The sequence below is a fragment of the Mobula birostris genome, chromosome 21 (genome assembly GCF_030028105.1).
Source record: "Mobula birostris isolate sMobBir1 chromosome 21, sMobBir1.hap1, whole genome shotgun sequence".
Classification (NCBI taxonomy): domain Eukaryota; kingdom Metazoa; phylum Chordata; class Chondrichthyes; order Myliobatiformes; family Myliobatidae; genus Mobula; species Mobula birostris.
The window spans coordinates 28,147,191-28,166,571 of record NC_092390.1 but is presented as its reverse complement, the minus strand read 5'-3'; the positions used below and the strand labels follow the sequence as shown (position 1 = coordinate 28,166,571).

Sequence of the window (19,381 nt, the reverse complement as noted above, 5' to 3'; positions counted from 1 at the left end):
AGCTGAGGAGGAGCGGGTGGGGGTGGGTGCATTCACTTCTTCACCCAGAGTTCGGAAGAAGAACACACACACACACACACACACACCAAAATCCGCCTAAAAACCTTACAAATAAAATAAAAATTAAAAGCATCGTCTCTTGTTTCGCGAAATGTTAACGTTTTAGACAGAAAGGGGTTAATGCTGAGCAGTTTGAAGTTTCTCAGCGTTGGCTGAAGTCGTTGACAGAGTCCGTTCACTGAGGAATGACTGTTCTAATAGGTTACAGATTAAGTTGCAATGGGACTACTTTGGGTGGAATTGTGCGGATGGATTTGTGAAGTGGGTTTGCTCTGCAGTGTTGAGAGAGGGAGGGAAGGAGGGAGAGAGTCAGAGTTGGATGCAGACTGGATGTGGTTGCGGAGTTCCAGCGCCAGGCTCGGGTCAGCCCCCTGTTGGAAGTAAAACTGACCGAGCGCGGCGCTGCTTCAAGCTATGGCGGCTCAGGGCGACTCTCTGAGCGGCTACCTGGTGGCGCCCCTGCCGCTGCAAGAGCCTGGAGCCGCCGACCCCGGCTCCAACAGCGAGAGGAGCACCGACTCTCCGCTCGCAGCTTCCGAGGACGATGGCCACGTCCTCCCGCACTGCACTGACCCGGACTGGGTGGAGGAGAGATTCCGTGTGGACCGCAAGAAACTGGAGGCGATGTTACAAGGTGAGAGAGCGGGGCTAACAAACCCTGTCCGTGCGCCCGGCAGTGTAGGAGACAGCGAGGAAGTTGCAACCCAGCGGGCTGCCAATAAATGTAATGTCCAGGTCAGGGTACAGTCCGAAACTCAGACCGTGGGCGTGTCCGAGGGGTCGGCCCTGTGAGCAGTTGGCAGCTAATGTCTAAAAATTGCTATTTCACTCGGAAAGCCAGTTGTACCTCTGACAGCTGTGATAATTGCGCAGCCGCTACATCAAGACAGCTCCGGCGGGACGCCCCGTAAGATACTGAGTCAACCGCACTTGCACAGCTGTTCCGGAGTGCGGAGGTAACAGTCTAACTGTTTCGGGGCAAGTAAATGTACCATCGGACCCCCACTGCGGGTCCCTGGTATTCACTGTGTTCTTGGAACAGTTTACGGTATTAACTACAGTACAACTCACGTTCCAGGTTGGAGGGACCTTGGCTCCTTACGCAAAATAAATAGTGTTTTGAAGAAACGTTAACAAGTTACAATCTAAATGCCAAGTAGTTTTGAAGGACACGAATACATTTTGAAACCCATTTAGCTTCAACATACTGTTTGTAACTTGAAGATCTGAGCAATTATACAACTTGCAAACTGCTGGTTGATTTTTATATATATTTCGCTTCTGCAGGCATCCCAAGTTGTTGTTATTTTTTTAAAGTGAGTTGATCAACAGGTTTGTGAAGCTTTTGTTCCGAAGTTAGCGACCCACGTGCCCTAGTTCGCTGGATTGAGTGGTTACCCGAGCGTTGATGGCAGAGACTTAACACCTTGCCACCTCTCTTTCTCTCTTCTCTCTCCTCTCTCCACCCCACCTAGTTCCATCTGTCCAATTTGTTTCCCCTTTTTCCCTTACCTGTTTCTGCTGATCACCCACCTGACTCAGTCTGTGGATCATTGCCTCCTCCCCACTTCACCTGATTCCACCCATCATCTGCCAGCTCTTTACACTGCATCTACAGTCTCAGTCCCTGCAGGATCTTGACCTGAAAAGTCCACCGCCCCTTTGCCTCCACAGACGTTGTTTGTTCCATTGTGTTCCTACACCAGATTGTTTATTATTTATCATGTTTAAAGCATTCAGATTCATGGCTGTTACAAAGACAGTGGCAAATTGTCTAAAGAGTACCTGGACATTAGTGCAATCATTTTTGACTCAAATTCAGCATTACTGAAAATCTGTGATTGTATATTTTGGACACACTTGGAAAGACAATCCAGGCGACTGTGGAGAACATGGAGAGTGGAAGTGGTACAGAATTGCGTTGAAGCTTAGAACGTACAAATCTAATCCAACTTGCACAAGCCCCTCTTGGCCATCTTACCCCATTAAAATATCCTACTATTATTTTATTTTATTCGTATTTATCTATTTTCCCCTCCTCTCTGCATTTTTCACCTCAAAGTGGTAGCCAAATCCACAGTCGAACCAGTGGTATAATATAGGTTTCTCAATTTGTCTATTGGATTTAATACTAGCCCCCTACTAAATATCCTAACATCCATGAGGAGTCATTGCTCAAGCTTACAGGCTAAGAGGAAAAACAATGCTGGACAAAGCATTCTTTCCTCGTGCTCTGCAAAAACTTTGCTGTAATGTTTTGATGTTTCTGCAATATGTTTTGTAGCATCTGAAACATCGGAGTGATTCTTGATGGTATGAACTGCTTTGTGCCCCTGAGTTTTTGGGAAAAGCTTACATTTCTCTGAGTAGAATTACCTCTGTTTGGTTGTGTAGTTTATCAAGAGTTTATTTTTATATCAAACCCACAGACATGCTTTTTGTATTGTGATGGATGATAAAATGAACTTGGGTGACTCCTGTTATGAAATGGCTTTTTAATAGGAAAACTAATTGAAATAACGACACATTAAAATAAAACTTGAGTGAAGAATTTAAACTGTTCAATAATTTGAATGAGGATTTTCTATTCCAGAATATAATGTGCTTTGTTGTATGTTTAATCCCTATCTTGTATGGGCACGTGGCCAAGTGGTTAAGGCATTGGACTAGTGATCTGAAGGTCATGAGTTCGAGCCCCAGTCGAGGCAACGTGTTGTGTCCTTGAGCAAGGCACTTAACCACACAGTGCTCTGCGATGACACTGGTGCCAAGCTGAATCGGCTCTTGCCCTTCCCTTGGACAGCATCGGTGTCGTGGAGAGGGGAGACTTGCAGCGTGGGCAACTGCCGATCTTCCATACGACCTTGCTCAGGCCTACGCCCTGGAGAGTGAAGATCTGCGACCAGGCGCAGATCCATGGTCTACCTAATCCTTATTTAAAGACATTACAAACGTGAACTTGAACAAGGTACAGTTCTTTAGATAGTTGGCATAAATTAACAACATTACTTCAACAGGCCAGCTGAACCAGGTGAAGGTAGCTGGCAGGCCTCATACCCCGGTGAGATAGGGACATGTCTGTCCTAGCATGCAAAGTCAGCTTCCTGGGACTGGGCTGAAAAGAGTAACAGTGAGATCCTGGAAGGTGATTCTGCAACGCTTTGTGGGAAGCAGAGACCATGACAGGACACAGAAGAAGTAGTGATAATTCACACAACCAGGGAAGACGCCAGTTGTGACAACTACTTGTGCACCTGGACCTGGACCACCGAGGCCGAGGGTGTGGAGCTGCCCCAATGCAACGGCTGTTCCACTTTAAAAACTCTCCCGCACACAATTGTCTACTGTCATTGACAAATACGACAAACAACCGATCATAGATCAACAAGCTCGGACAATTCTGTTGTATTGCCTGAGTGCAACAAAGACTTAGTTGATCATTGAAATAACTTAAGTAACTTTTATTTAGTTTAAAGATTATTCCCATTTGGCAGTCATATGTAAAGTGGATTTGATAGCCATACAATCTGAACATTTACATGGATTTATCCATACTCCAAAATTGTCACTGTCAGCAAGATTGAAACAAATGTATATTTATTAAGGTCTCCAGATGCAGTCATTCTGGATGTTCAAAGGGGCTGCACCAGTCTTTTGCATGACATGAATGTTTATCTTTTGTTGACCCATTTTCTCCTCTACTATAATAACGGTGGTTTAGTGAATGTCTTTGGCAACTGCTATCTCATTTTCCCCATGTGAATTTACATTTAACTCCACTCAATGGAAAAAGCAACTCAATGCAAAAAAAGCATGTAGACTTGGTCAAGAGCTTCGGTCGTTGATCAGTCCAAACATCAGAATGGGGAAGAAATGTGATCTAAGTGATGGGGTGGTTTAAGTGTCTCAGAAACTGCTGATCTATTGGGGTTTTCACACACAACAGTATCTAGAGTTTACAGATGATGATGCGAGAAACAAAAAATATTCAGTGACTGGCAGATCTGTGAGTGAAAATGCCCTGTTAACGTGAGTGGTCTGAGGAGAATGGCCAAACTGGTTCAAGCTGACAGGAAGGTGACAGTAACTCAAATAACCACACATCTCTCCAAGAGGACCACAACCTTGTCATTGGGTTTGGAGGTTTGCATGCCCGATGACCTGGAAAGCTATGTTGGCTGGAGTCAGGGCTTTACGCTTTGGCTGTTGGCAGGGTCACCCATACCAAACAGATCGGAGGGTAAAGTCTAGACTACACACACAACGCGCTGGAGGAACTCAGCAGGTAGGGCAGCATCCGTGGAAACGACAGCCAGCATTTTGGGCTGAGATCCTTCTTCCTCTAGCATCTGCAGAGTATTTTGTGTTTACGTAGGTTTAGACTAAGTGTGGTTCACTGTTCCTCCAGGATCAAGGGTTCAGCTCAGGGCTAACAACTCTGACTGATAAAACAAAAATTGCTAAGGAAGCAGCAATGAAGAATCCTTCTACATCTGAGTGCAATGGTATTCCTGTGTCCCCACCTGGGACTTGTGTGATTGACAATAGTGAAAACCAACAGGAAGATACTGACATGATGAAGGAAGCCCTGAACACTGCCAGAGATGGAGGACCTTCATTACTGCCCTAAATGCTAGTGCTGTAACGAGCGGTAAGTACAACAGTGGTGTGCAGAAGAACATCTCTGATGCATAACACGTTGAACACATTGAACCTTGAAGTGGAAGGACTACAACAGCAGAAGACTATGAACATGCAATCAGTGGCCACCTTATTAGTGTACGTGGGGTACCTAATAAACTGGCCACTGAGTGTACATTACCATAACCTTGAGATTCATTTTCTTACAGGAATTTACAGGAAAATAAAGAAATACAATATGAAAATATGAAAAACTATACATAAAGACATAGGAGCAGAATTAGCCCAGTTTACCCCATCAAGTCCTTTTCAATCCCATCCCCCTGCCTTCACTCTGTAACCTTCGATGCCCTCACTAATCAAGATCCTAGCGGTCTCCACTTATAAATGTATCCAGCGACTTGGTCCCTCCACTCATCTGTTTACATCAATTTACAGATTTGTCACCATTTGTCTAGAGAAATTCCTCCTCTTTCCTGTTCTAAAGGGATGCCCTTGCATTCGGAGGCCATGCCCTCTGGTCCTAAGCTCTTCACTATTGGAAAAAAATATGCAAAAGAAGGCATTTTGTGCAAATAAAAAATAAGTAATGCTGAGGCACCTGGGCTGTAGAGTCCTTGAAATTGAATCTGTAGGTTGTGGAATCAGTTCAGTGTTGAGGTGAGTGAAGTTATACACACTGGCTTAGGAGCCTGATAATTGAAGGGTAATAATTGTTAGTGGTGTGGGACCAAAGGCTCCTAGTACCGAGAAGAGAGCGTGGCCTAGGTGGTGGATGGTGGAAGCTGCTTTCTTGTGGCTGTGCTCCATGTAAATGTACTCTATGGTGTGGAGGGATTTTCCTATGGTGGACTAGGCTATATCTACCACTTTCTTTAGAAGTTTCTGTTCCTGGACATTGCTGGTTCCATACCAGATTTTTTTAAAAAAGTACTTCATTAGCTGTGTAATGTTCTGGGAGATCCTGGAACAGATGTAAATGGAAATCTTGCTTTCTCAATCTGTGAATTTGTGTAGTTACACTGATGATTCTAATTATGTAGTGATTATCCTAACTAACTCACAGTAAGACTTGCAGTGATTAATTTGTGATCCCAATATGCTATCAGTGCTGTATAATTAGGCCAGATTTAGAGTTTAACAATTTAAGCCAATGCACTCACAGTTTTGTTAGATAATTTTTCAAGATCACGCTGGCAAACAACATGACTAATGGTGACGTCCTGCAGACAGTTCACAGAATGACTTTTACTACTTTTTTTGGTGTTTCTTTGTTTCATGGCAGCCTGGACAAATCCCAGACTTGGATTCTGCATACGTACTTTGATAATAAATTAACTTTGAACCTCTAAATCTTTAATTTTGAAGAAAATAGCTCCTTGGTGTTGGTTTATTGTAAAAGACTATCTGATTGTATGTGTCCTGTCTTCATTATTCTTTCAGATAGATGGAGGTCTAACTGAGGTTGGTGGACCAACCTTGGTGTTGGGTTTGCGGATTGGGTCTTTGAGCGTGCTGTTCCTCGGTTGGTTGTAAGTTGTGCTGCCACAGAGCTTGTAGTGAGTTCCATCGCTGATGTCTGTATTCACTGGTGATGGTTCTCAAGAAGTGGACATTATTTTCGAGCAATATTAGCTGCAGCTGAAATTAATACCTTCAAATGTTTTCATCCTTCAAACTACAGTACATTTCAAAGTAAAGCATGGGGCATTTTTTTTTTTTTTTAAGTATTTAAAACTCAACAGCCAATTTCTTCCTCCATTTCTCAGACAGGGTAGAAGCGGATGAAGAGCCCTGTGTGGAATCTGCGGGTTCTGATGTTGGTAGAGCAGGCACTTGTTGATTTTATTTATTTAGTGATACAGCATGGAGTCGGCTGTTCCGATCCTTTGAGCCGCAGTAACCCCGACAAACCCGATTAACCCTGACCCTAACCAGGGGACAATTTTACCATGACCGGTGAACCTGCCTGGTATGTCTCTGGACCGTGGGAGGAAAATGAAGCAGCCAGAGAAAAGCAGCACATTCCACGGGGAGGATGTGCAGAGAATCCTTACAGAACGGCACCGGGATGGAACTCCAAACTCCGGAACGCCCCGAGCTGTAATAGGGTCACAGGTCACGCTAACTCCTCTGCTGTCATGGCACCCATGATGTGAGTGAGTGGGGGACAGTGAGCCCAGAACTTTTTTGCTGGTTCTCCTCTTTGTGAATGGATTCTTACTGCCCTTACCGTAAAGACTTGAGGAGTCCACTACCCTCCTGAGTGCCCCCTCTCCATTTTGATGGGTAATGGGCCAGTGTTTCTTATGAATAAACAGACATTAAATTGTTCTTTTTTCAGAGGAGTCTTTGAAAATATCCTTGTTTTTTTTCTTTGTTCTGGGAAGCTCTTAGGATAGAGCTGAGGACTCCTGTTCTAGGAACCTGTGTCATGCATGTATTTGATATGGCCAGTCCACCAGAGCTCTTTGAACGTAACTAGTCTCTTTGCTGAGGATGTTCCCTAGCTCAGTAGTCCCCAACCTCTGGGCCGCGAACTGATACCATTCCGCAGAGAATGCAGTGGTACAGCGGTGGCCAGGACGCACCCAGCTCATCTTTAAGAAAAAAGCTGAAATATGACAAGCTAACTGATTAGGTCCGCCCGGCATGTAAATGTCGGCCCAGATCAGAGGCGATTGCTGATTGCGTCGCCCCTGATCTGGGCCAACATCTACGTGCCGGGCAGCACCTAATCAATTAGCTTGTTTATTTCGGCTTTTTTCTTAAAGGTGTGCTGGGTGCGTTCCGGCCGCCGCTGCGTTCTTCGCGGCAATGTATCGGTCTGCGGCCCGGAGGTTGGGGACCACTGCCCTAGCTGGTAGTGTTTCCCCAGTGCTTTGAGGTACCTGCTGTCTGTTGTCCGTGACTCCAAAGCACACTATGGCACTGAAGGCACAGTAGCTCATCGCTTTACAGTGCCAGTGATTATCGATCGGGGTTCAGTTCCCACCACAGCCAGTGAAGAGTTTGTATGTTCTCCCCAGGGCTGCATGGGTTTCCTCTGGTTGTTTTGGTTTCCTCTCACATTCCAAGGACATACGGTTAGGGCTAGGGAGTTCTGAGCATACCATGTTGGTAGCAGAAGCATGGCAACACCTGTGGGCTGCCCAGCACAATCCTTGCTGATTTAAATTGACGCAAATTATGCATTTCACTGTATATTTCGAAGTACATGTGACAAAAAAAAGCTAATCGTCTCATTTTTGTCAGAGCATGAGGATCACTGACGTGAGTAATGGGCTTGGCGACGGGCTTGGTCTTTGAGTAGTCTGCAGAAGGCTGCATTTGGGATAGTTCATCGCTGCCCTCTTGGTGACAGAGGTGATTTCAAAGATGTCCATCTTAATTGTTGGAGCGCAGTGATGTGTGGTGGGAAAGTTGGTAGGGGATGTGGGACAATGCATATGCTAGAAATCTGGATCAGCATTTTGCTCCTCCGCTGCAATGTCTCCTCGAGTATGCCTACCATGCACAGGCTTTCCTCCCCTCTTTGGGAGTTCAGTGAGACCCTCCCTCACTGCTTCCTTTTGCGATCTTTGCTGCCCACTGGCTCTTTGACCACGTGGTCAGTCAAGGCTGATTTATACTTGTGCGTCAAATCGACACAGTAGGTACGGCATAGATGTGAACCCTACACAGTGCCTATGCGGAGCCCTATGCCATAGCCTGGCGCGCACCTCTCCCAAAATGTAACTACACGTTGCAGCAACGCAGACCTCAACAATTGTGATTGGTCCGCTTGGTAGCATCGCATTTCCTCCCACGCTGCAATAGCTTCCCACTGGGCGACTGAAGGGCAGGGAAGGAACTCTGGCTGCAATGCTTTCTATAAAGCTTTACAGACCTCCAAAATTATGGAGGACACATATCGCTTTTAGGAAAAAAAGACGCTCGCTTTAAACTTGTTTACCCCGAGAAAGACTATCATGAACATGAAGCCTTGCACGGGCAGGTGTGTGCGCATGCATGATGTGCGAATACATGACGTGCACATGTGTGTACACGTCCGAATTGCAGAGTGACGCAGACACACCAATGCACAAGTATAAATGCTCACCATGGCGTAGCCCACTTGCATAGGCTATGGCATAACCGGGTACGCACAAGTATAAATCAGCCTTCAGTCTCAATACCACAGCGAAGTCTCTTTCCTGAAAACTTGTCTCCTCCGCCATCTTGTGCCACCGAATCCTGATGAAAGGTTGAGGTTCGAAACATTGAATTAATTTTCCCTTGTAGATGCTGCCTGACTTGCTGAGTTCCTCCAGCATTGTGTGTGGGTTGACACTTGGGGAATGTTGATCTCAGACGCTGTATGTGAGGCAAATCCTCTTGGATTGGCTTACAACTCGGCCTATGAAAGTGCTCATGCTTAAGCATAGACAGATGTTGTAGTGGAAAGAATAGTGAGGGCTAGGCGCGTGGCCAAGTGGTTAAGGTATTGGTCTAGTGATCTGAAGGTCGCTAGTTTGAGCCTCAATTGAGGTAGCGTGTTGTGTGCTTGAGCAAGGCACTTAACCACACATTGCTCTGCGACGACACCGGTGCCAAGCTGTATCGGCCCTAGTGCCCTTTCCTTGGACAACATTGGTGTTGTGGAGAGGGGAGACTTGCAGCATGGGCAACTGCCAGTCTTCCATACAACCTTGCCCAGGCCTGTGCCCTGGAAACCTTCCAAGGCACAAATCCATGGTTTCACGAGACTAACGGATGCCTAATAACTATTAAATCGAGATGGGTTTGTACTAATATCGTACCAGGGAACCACAGACAAAAGTAAAGACATGGAATGTAGCAGCAATAAAACCCAAGCTTCAGGAACATCATTGATAGTGTGCACCCATTGCTGTAATAGAAAATTAAATTTACTGTTAGACCTGTGGATAATCATTTTATTCCGTAATCAGGACCTAGTCGGTTACTTAATTAAGCCTTCCTGTCGCCGACATTTTGTTATCAAAATGTAGTTTTGGTGGTAATCTCACCAATTTAGAATGTGAAAGCTCAACTGAAGTGGGGTGTAGGTGGACGATGAGGAGGGCTTGCAGAGGGATCTGCATCACCTGGAAAAATAGGCTGAAAAAGTGCCAGGTGGAATTTAATGCAGGCAAGTGCAAGGTTTTGCACTTTGGTAGGACCAAGCAGTATAGGTCTTTCACAGTGAATGGTAGGGCATTGAGGAGTGTGGTAGAACAAAGGGATCTGGGAATACAGGTCCATAATTCATTGAAAGTGGTGTCATGGGTAGATCGGGTTGTAAAGAAAGCTTTTGGCACATTGGCCTTCATAAATCAATGTATTGAGTACAGAAGATGGGATATTATGTTGAAGTTGTATAAGACATTGGTGAGGCCTAACCTGGGAGTATTGTGTGTAGTTTTGGTCACCTACCGACAGGAAAGATGTAAGTAAGGTTGAAAGAGAGCAGAGAAAATTTACAAGGACGTTGCCAGGTCTGGAGGATTTGAGTTATAAGGAAAGATTGAATAGGTTTGGACTATATTCTTTAGAATGTAGAAGATAGAGAGGAGGTTTGATAGAGATATACAAAAATATTAGGGGTATAGACAGGGTAAATGCAAACAAGCATTCTCCACTGAGGTTGGGTGGGACTACAACCAGAGGTCATGGGTTAAGGGTGAGAGGTGAGAAGTTTAAGGGGAACATGAAGGGAAATTTCATCACTCAGAAGGCTGTGAGATTAGGGAATGAGCTGCTAGAATATTAGGTGCATGCAAACTTGATCTCAATGTTTAAGAGAAATTTGGATAGGTACATGGATAGTAGGGCTATGGTCCCGGTACAGGTCAATGGGATTAGGCAGTTAAAATGGTTTTAGCATGGACTCGATGGACTGAATGGCCTGTATCTATGCTGTACTTCTCTATGAGTCATGCTCAAGTAGATCAGTTTTGGCTGGTCTCCTGGTGCACACCAGTTTTGAATAAATTCCCCATTATTTGAACACCAACTCCGCGTGTCCTTTCAGTTTGCTCCTGCATCATGAGTCAATGATGGGTAACAGGGGGTGATCTTGGTCCTGGAGAGAAGGTGATCCCCCACTCGCCCCACTGCAGGGTGTGGATTAGAAAGACACAGAATTGCAGTGAGGAAGATTGAGAAGAGGGTTGGTGTGACGGTCCAGCTACCATAGTGTGATTGCATACCTGAGGTAGAAGGAGATGAGTTATACAGCTCTCGTTACATGCACATGCAGTTCAACGCTTTGAGTGATTATGCAGAAAGTTTGAAGTTAATAACTCATCTCCTTCTACCTTAGGCCATGAACTTAACAATGACCTCTGAGTTATTAACTGATGAATTATTAACTTCAAGCTTTCTACATAATCACTCAAAGAGTTGAACTGCATGTGCATGGAACGAGAGCTGTATAACTCATCTCCTTCTACCTTAGGCCAGGAACTTATCGATCACCCCTGCTGTGGACACTTTCTGGAGGTCCAAGATCCGTATGCTCCACGACCGCTGGACTAAGTGTGTAAATGTAGGAGGGGCCTATGTTGAAAAATAAATGTGCTACGTTTTCTAACATTGACTCCTTCTACCTTTGGCCACAAATTTATCAATCACCCGTCATATGTTAAGGATAGAATCGTCATTATGAGAGGGCAGTTGAGGAGAGCCCTGTGAACACCTGTCCTTGTGGCAGGCAGCCAGGTGCATGCCTCAGTAGTTACTGTAGTCGATTTCATTGCCTTTCTTAAAGAGAACCATGTTGTAGTGTTTTGCGTCCTTTGGCATGCTGGCCTTTCCCCACACAAGGTTGTGGATTTATGCCAGAAGTCCTCCATCATGTTTCAGCACTTCAGAGATTTTTTTTGCTCCAGAGGCTTTTATGAGGGAGACGCCCTCATCTTGGCTGGGTATATGAGCAGATAGTATGTCCCCTTACTTCCACTGGAATGCCAACACCAATTGCCCCTTCAATAGCCTGTCAAGGATGAACTTGAGGTTTGAGGGAGGGTGTATTGTGGTTGCTGGTGGTTGGCATCTGTCTGTCTCGAAGGACAATGGGTGATCATAATCATCACAAGCCTGGGTGGAAGGTACGGAGATCCTGAGACGTCCAGTCATCAAGGTCCCCCTCTCAGCCTCACCAGTGTAGTTCAAAGGAAAGCTTGTGAAGCAATATGTTTGGCACCAGCTTGGCTGCAGGCACTGCCGGAAGGATGTTCAATGATATCCAGCCGCCTTAGGGGCTCCACTCCGGATCTGCTGTCTGGGTTTACTCCAGTAATCTTTGTCTCTCCCCGAGGCTGCCCACACGAGAGTGGGGCTGTTTACCTGTAGCCGGGGATCTGGTTCAAGAGCACCAGGGCGTGTCCGCACACCGGTGGACCTGCGTGCTGCATGTGCAAGGACCAGACCCCCCCCCCCCCCCCAGTCCTCTGTGCTTCAGCCTGAGTCTGAAAAGAGTTCGGTTTCTGAGTGTCACCAGCAAGGAGGCGCTACATGGGGCTTGCTGTTGGAGCGGCTATGTACAGGCAGGGAGAGACTTACACGTTTCAGTTCTCCTTTTCGCAAGACTGCTAGCCAGCGGTGGAAGCAGAAAGTGAGAGTGTCAAGCACTACCCACTACACTACCACACCCGACGCATCACAACAACCATTTTGACACCTGACGGTATATTGTAGCTGAGCTAAATCACAGCAACAACATGAATTCACTTGCTACCCGGAAGATAATTCACCGAAGTGTTAATGGGCAAAAATTCATCATCAGCTGAGGAAGAAAAAATTTCAATATCAGATTTTTTTAATGACGTACATTGAAACAAACAGTGAAATGCATTGTTTGCATTAACAACCAACACACCCAAGGGTGTCCTGGGGACAGCTAGACAAATGTCACCACACATTCTGGCGCCAACATCGCAAGCTTACTCTGCTCAGCAGAACAGCGCAGAACACAACAGTACAGAGCATGCCAAACAAGCCTAAATGGTGGTCCTAATTGTATTTGAAAATCAAAAAAACTGCTGATGCTGGAAATCTAAAGTTAAAATCAAAAATGCTGGAAGTATTTTACTCCTACCCACTGTAAGTTGTGGCACCTCATCAACCCAGCCAAGGCAGCTAAGTGCTCAGGAGAAACTGGTGCACATTCTGATCTCTGCAGAACCAATTGAACTGGTGGCAGACTACACGCAGTTTAGAAAGATGCAACATTTGTTGTGGAAACTCAGCAATTTAAAATTTATTCAAACTATCTGCTTATTAAAGGAGACATTTGACCCACCTCCAGAGGACATCTCTCCCTACTGCCCATTGCGTCACTGCCATTTAGGGCAGCAATGAAGGTCCTCCATCTCTGCCGGTGCCCAGGGCTTCCTTCTTTGTGCCAGTAGCTCAGTTTTCACTGCTGTCCGTCATGCAAGTCCCGCGTGGAGACTCAGGAATATCGTCACACTCCGATGCATATTAGAAAGATTCTTCATTGCTGTTTCCATAACAGTTTTGTTCTACCAGTCAGGGTTGTTAGCCCTGAACTGAACCCCCAAACCTGGAGGACCGGTGGACCACTCTTAGTCTGCCCTCTACCCTTTGACTGTTTTGGCATGGGTCACCCTACCAAGAGGCAAAGCATAAAGCCCTGCCTTCAGCCAACATAGCCCTCTGGGTCATTGAGGCACACAAACCCCCAAACCCTATGATAAGGTTATGGTCCTCTTGGAGGGGCAGAGGATATAGGTCGGGTGTAGTTCCTTAGATGGGCTGTTCAGTCTGCTGAATGTGACTGTTACTCACACGTGAAACTTAATTGTCCGTTGACTGGATATTTGATTGTCAGAGCATCTCAACTAAAGATGCTCCTGAACTTGTCTGCTTTAGCATCTACACGATATCATCTTCCTCAGGGTCACTGCCTAACTGTTTCTTGGTAGTAATTGGTTTGGCTGAACCTATCTTACTTATTATAGATAGGAGATCAGACCTAGGATGTTCTTGGTGTGTACTTGGGCCATTCTCTGAATTGCCAGTGAATGATTCGGAGAGAACATTAAGATTTATAGAACTCCTTTTGATAGCTTTTTCTATTAGAGTGCTCCCACTAAAGTTTCAATGCTCCATGACTAGGAGGGAGAGATCTGGAGATTACAATTTATTGAGGTTTGATTGTTGATGTAAAAAACACTTAGTCACAGGACCCAGAGATTGTCTCTTAGGAGTTGGAGGCCTCGCTTGATCTTGTTGTCCCCTCTATTGTTAAGTGGTCAGCTGATAATGGTGGCGAGATCATGTGGCCCACCTTAGCTTAACTGTTCAGAAAGTTTGCAGATACTGTTGGTCAATAGTGTTGGCCTCTGTTTCACGTTGTCTCATTACAACTGTTTTTGTTAATGTGCTCAAAAGCAATGAGTCTGGTCTTTCATTAGGTTTGAATGTAATGTGAGGCTGAAATGGATTCTTCAGATTTGTGAAGAGCCCCTGCTGCCATTGAAAGAGGAGACACTGAAAATAACTGCTGCTTTATTTGGAGATGACTCACACTTACAGAGGCAGACACACCAAATTGCTTCCAGTCTCCTGCCCAGGATGAGTCCAATGTGCTGTTTGTGTGTGGAACTGGGCATCAAATACTTTATCAGGTGTTGACATAAATAAAATGAGCCATGGGCTTGACTTAATAAATAGGATCGAAGTTTAAAAACAACAGTGCTTGCATTTATGAGGTCTTTATTTCACTCTTGCTTCAGGCTTTATTCTTAGTTAACTACTTTTGCAGTATATTTGCTGTTCGAATAAAAGAATTGTTAAACAGTGATGTGGTAATAGCCAGATAAAGTGTTCTTTTAGTTGCACCGAGTCAGTAAAAATTTCCTGGGAACAGTAGAGATAACTGTCCAAGCTTAAATACTCTTGGATGCTTTTACATCTTCTTGATAGTGTAGAAGTGGCCTCAACTTCACACTTTTATCTACAAGATGTCACCTTTGAACTCTTCCCCAGCACAACACCAGAGATTTCTCCTGGATTTTTGTCCTCAGATCGCCTACAGCTGGGACTGAATACAAAGCGTTCTGCCTTGGATGAGGGTGCATAGAACATTGCAGCATTGTACGGACACTTTGGTCCACAATGTCATGCCAAATTTTTAACCTATTAAAAGATCAATCTACCCTTCCCTCCTGTATAACCCTCCATTTTTCTATCATCCATATCCCTATCCAAGAGTTTCTTTAATGTCCTAATGTATCTGCCACTACCATCACCCCTGGCAGGGTGCTCCATGCAACCACCACTTTTTGTGTAAAGAACTTATCTCTGACATCTCCAACCACTTAAAATTATGCCCCTGGTTTTAGGCATTTCCACCCTGGGGAAAGGTCTCTGGCTAGCCACCCGATATCTGCCTCTAATCATCTCACATGCTTCCATCAAGTCACCTCTCCCCCTCCTGTGCTCTAAAGGGAAAAGCCCTAGCTCTCTCAACCTTTCCAAATAAGAGATGCTCTCTAATCCAGGCAGTCTCCTCTGCACCCTCTCTAAAGCTTCTTCATCCTACTAATGTGGAGCTTTACCTAGATTCATTACCCATGTGCCTGAGAGTTTCTTAAATGTCCTTAATGTGCCACCACTCCTGACTGGGTGTTCCACACACTCGCCACCCTCTGTGGAAATAACTTACGTCTGACACTGCCTCTATACGTTCCTCCAATCACCTTAAAATTATGTCCCCTCGTTTTAGCCGTTCCTGTAACCAATTGAACCGCAGCTGAAACTGTCAGCACCAAATAATAAATACTGGGATTTGGGGATCTTCTGGGTGTGAACAGACTGAGCTTCACAACTGACCTGCTCAGTCAGTTAATCCGGAGCAGTGGGAGGGATCCATGTATAACTTCCCAGGATTATGATTCAGTGGGCATGATTGTCTGGAATTTGCTTCAAGTTTTTCTTTCCTCTGCTGGGGGCTGGTTAATGATTGATGGTGTACACCACATATGTTTTAAAGCCTGTCTGCAAGCTGCAGCTAATCATTTAAAATATTGATCTGGGCTCTCGGGCACTTTGAAGTTTAATACAAGGAAATACTTTCCATAATTGCAGTCTTCTCTCGATTGTTGTCATAGACTAAGCTGTGCCTTACTACCATCGGCAGAAGTGAAGAGAATTATTAGAGGGGTAGAGGTAGAGATGATGATTCCTCTGGCTGAGGTTCTTGAAGCAGGGAGCACGGATTCAGAATAAAGGCTTGGACAGACAAGATGTAAATTTTTTTTCACTGTGTATTGAGTCTTTAAAGCATTTACTCTGGAGAATGGTGACAGGTCATTCAAAACATGAATTCCTGGATATTAAAATAGTTCATTGCTTTTGCTTATGGTGCAGGGAATTGGCTGAATAAGTTCAATTGGCCTATTCCCCCTCCTGTTCCTTGTATGCCCAGAATGAAAAAGCTGATGATTTATAATAAATGGCAACATTTACCCAAGTGGACTGGACTTTAGTAAATATCTGTAAGCAAGGCTACAGGACTGAACGTAATCTTCCGAGGAAAACATCTGCTGGACGAATTGGTTGCACAGCAACTCTTCAAGGAGTGCAGCTTCTCAGCTGGGATCCATTCTGCTGGAGTGCAGAGCATTCCAGAAGCCCTCTCTTCTGTTACAGAGACTTCCTGACTGAAGCAATTAAACCACTGAACATCACAAAGATGATGTCAACAACATTGCATCCCGAAGCCCATTCCTTCATCGAAACTGTAAAGGGTATGTTAGTGTAAATAATGTGATAAATAAATGTGGAATTTAAAATCTGGTGTGGGGCGTGGCTTTGTTACATGAAGAACTTTCAAGCTGCAAAGGAAAGATTGAATATCTTTTTCAGTGGTTACAGAGACTGAAGAAACTTAATAAACTGTAGCCAATGATAATATGTGAACATTTTGTGAAGCTTTTTAACCAATCTATCACCACCACTGCAGGGGACTTGTTCATCATGCTCCTAAACTTGGTTGTTACCTATTTTCATTTGTTACAAAGATTTTTGGTATTAAATGAGTGGCAATTTTCATGTTGAGGCAAGAATGAAACTTACAGATTATGTACTGTATTAAACTTTGACAGTGTGTCTTTATATTGATAAAGGACTGTAAAAATGTGGTTGTAAATTAAAATGTTTTGCTTTGGATTTCTCAAGTGTTATGTTTTCTAGGTGTAAAATCTTAAAAGTGTGTGTACCTTTGAACAGTTCTAGCTCCAGTTTTATGTCAATTGTACCAAGCGGAGGATGAGCGCACTTGTGTCAAGCTGTGACACTTGATGTAAACACACAATCCCTGTGTCCCACAGGCACCTCCACCATTTGGTCACGGTATTTTAAAATATACAATTTAGTGCTTATTTTGTACTGATGTTTGTAGTGTTAGTGGTTCTTTGTAACATCAGGCATCAGCAATTGTTTTTGTAACAGACTAATCAATATATCATTCGTTGTCCGTGGTGGAGAGATTTAGTGAGGATCTGATGAATACACCATTTTAACCACCTTGTCTATCAGTTTGTCTTCATGTGTGTTTTAAAGATTTAACTTTTTATTTATCACGTACTTTAAAAAAAAACAGTGTAATATGTCGTTGATGTCAGCTCAAATCAGTGAGGATTGTGCTGGGCAGCCTGCGAGTGTCTGCACGCTTTCGGCACCAACACAGCATGCCCGCAACTCACGAACCCTTAACTGAGTGTCTTTGGGAGGAAGACTGGAACACCCGGAGGAAACCCATACGGCCACCTGGAGGCGTGCAAACTCCCTGCAGAGTCAGACGCAGACGTGGCGGGAATTGAACCCTGATCTCATCAGCTGGTGTTTTAAAGTGTTGCACTGAACGCTGTGCTGCTGTGCCATTCCAGTTTAGCTCAATACTTTACAGTCAATTCAGTCTATCTCAATTAATATAAATCTATCTTGCTCACAATCTATCTATTCATTCTTAGGCCCAAATCCACCTCTTTATCGCCTTTATCTTTTTGCTGTACTTGCGCTTTATTTTCTTTTTACTTCACTGTTTGTTATGCTTCCTCTGTTAATCACAGTGATAATTGGTTATAATTTCATGGTGAGAAGGTGCATTGATTATCAGATTGAGTAAAACAAGGATTGATGGAGCTCTTTAGGGATGATGGTCAATTTATAAGGTGAGATTTTTTTTTGTGGCCTGTCAGAGGGGCTTTCTCAAAGCCTGGCTTTGTGATTGGGGAGGAGAGAGATGAGGCGGTGGTATTACCATGCTTCATCTGTAGAGAGCACCCTGACACCAGCCTGCTCGTTCAGCCACTGCCCTGTTCTGTACACCAGCAAGTGAGATCTCTTCATCCACATCCTACATCTGTCTGACCCCATCACCTGCAGTCATCTTTTCATCTTTCTCCTCTCATTTTTCAAGTTTCAGTGGAAAGCAGGGCGAAATAATTGTTACCAAAGCAGCATAAAAACAATAATGGAAAAAAAACTAAATAAATGCCACAATTAATATAAATATTAAACCAATCGGATAAAACTCTATGTGCAAGTAACTGTTGTATACGTAGACTGATGGTATGTAAATAAGGTGACACTAAGGTGATGTTATGTAGTGATGGTGGGGTGGGTAGGTGGGTGGAGGTGTTGATCAGCCTGACGGCTTGGGGGAAGTAACTTTCTTAGAGTCTGGTGGTCCTGGTGTGGATGCTGTGTAGCTTCTCCCCTGATGGGAGTGGGACAAAGAGTCCATAAGCAGGGTGGGTGGGATCCTTCGCGATATTGCTGGACGTTTTCCAGCACCTTACTGTATATCTGTTCTTGATGATGGATAGGCTGGTGCTGGTGATGCTCCTCTGGTAGGCTGCCCGATGCATCACTGGTATTGCAGTCAATCCGTGTATGTAACAACTAGTGCATTGAGTTTGATAGGATTGCTTTTATATTTATTGTGATATATATTTTTAAAAACTGTATTTATTGTGCTGCATCGGATCTGGAGTGACAATAATTTCGTTAACTACCCCTTCGTAGAACCCTCTTGAGCAAAACAGTGCAGTTTCTGTACCATGCAGTGATGCAGCAGTGATTTGTGTCTTGACACAAATAATGGTGCTTCTGGATTGCTGCAGGAAAATAAAGAGATTCCTTTTACAGATCTTTTCTGGTGAATGGAGATATAGCTAGTGTTTTGCAGCAGGCTTGTTGATTGCCAGACCACTTGTTAAAACCAGCATTATGAGATGTTCTAAAGGTGAACATAGTCTGTCAAGGCATGACTTTGGTGAGACATCCGTCTTAGTTGCAGTATTTGCATTCTCAGCCCTTAGAGTGGCCTTGCAGTTATCCTCGATCAGCTCAATCATTTCCTTCTGAAGTTTACTTCAGTCAAATGGCAGCTTCTTGGAGGCTTGTGTTTATCCACTGTTGTTCTCTTTCTTGGAGTTGGATTGAAAGAGCAAAGTTGTCAGAGTTTGAGCAAAGATCTGGGCATGTGGGTGCTGGTGCTTTGAGAGAGTTGCAGGCTGTTGGTGGGATATGCAAGTCCAATCTCTGTAAGAGAAATGAGATGAAAGTGTGGGCGGGAGAGAGGATGAGATTCATAGTCACTGAGTCAGTACAGGAACAGGCCCTTTGGCCAATCTATTCCATG

At 44.4% G+C, this 19,381-nt stretch overlaps 1 protein-coding gene across 4 annotated transcripts in view; it reads left to right on the top strand.

Moving 5' to 3' along the window:
- The first annotated feature begins 359 nt into the window (after positions 1–359).
- The window catches only part of LOC140185694 (protein bicaudal C homolog 1-like), a 340,760-nt gene continuing 321,738 nt past the window's right edge, over positions 360–19,381 (top strand). For all 4 annotated transcript variants that reach the window (XM_072239227.1, XM_072239226.1, XM_072239225.1 and 1 more), the window contains exon 1: positions 360–694. In XM_072239227.1, the coding sequence (XP_072095328.1) occupies positions 475–694 (220 nt within the window). In that variant the 5' untranslated portion in view covers positions 360–474. The remainder of the gene's footprint in view (positions 695–19,381) is intronic.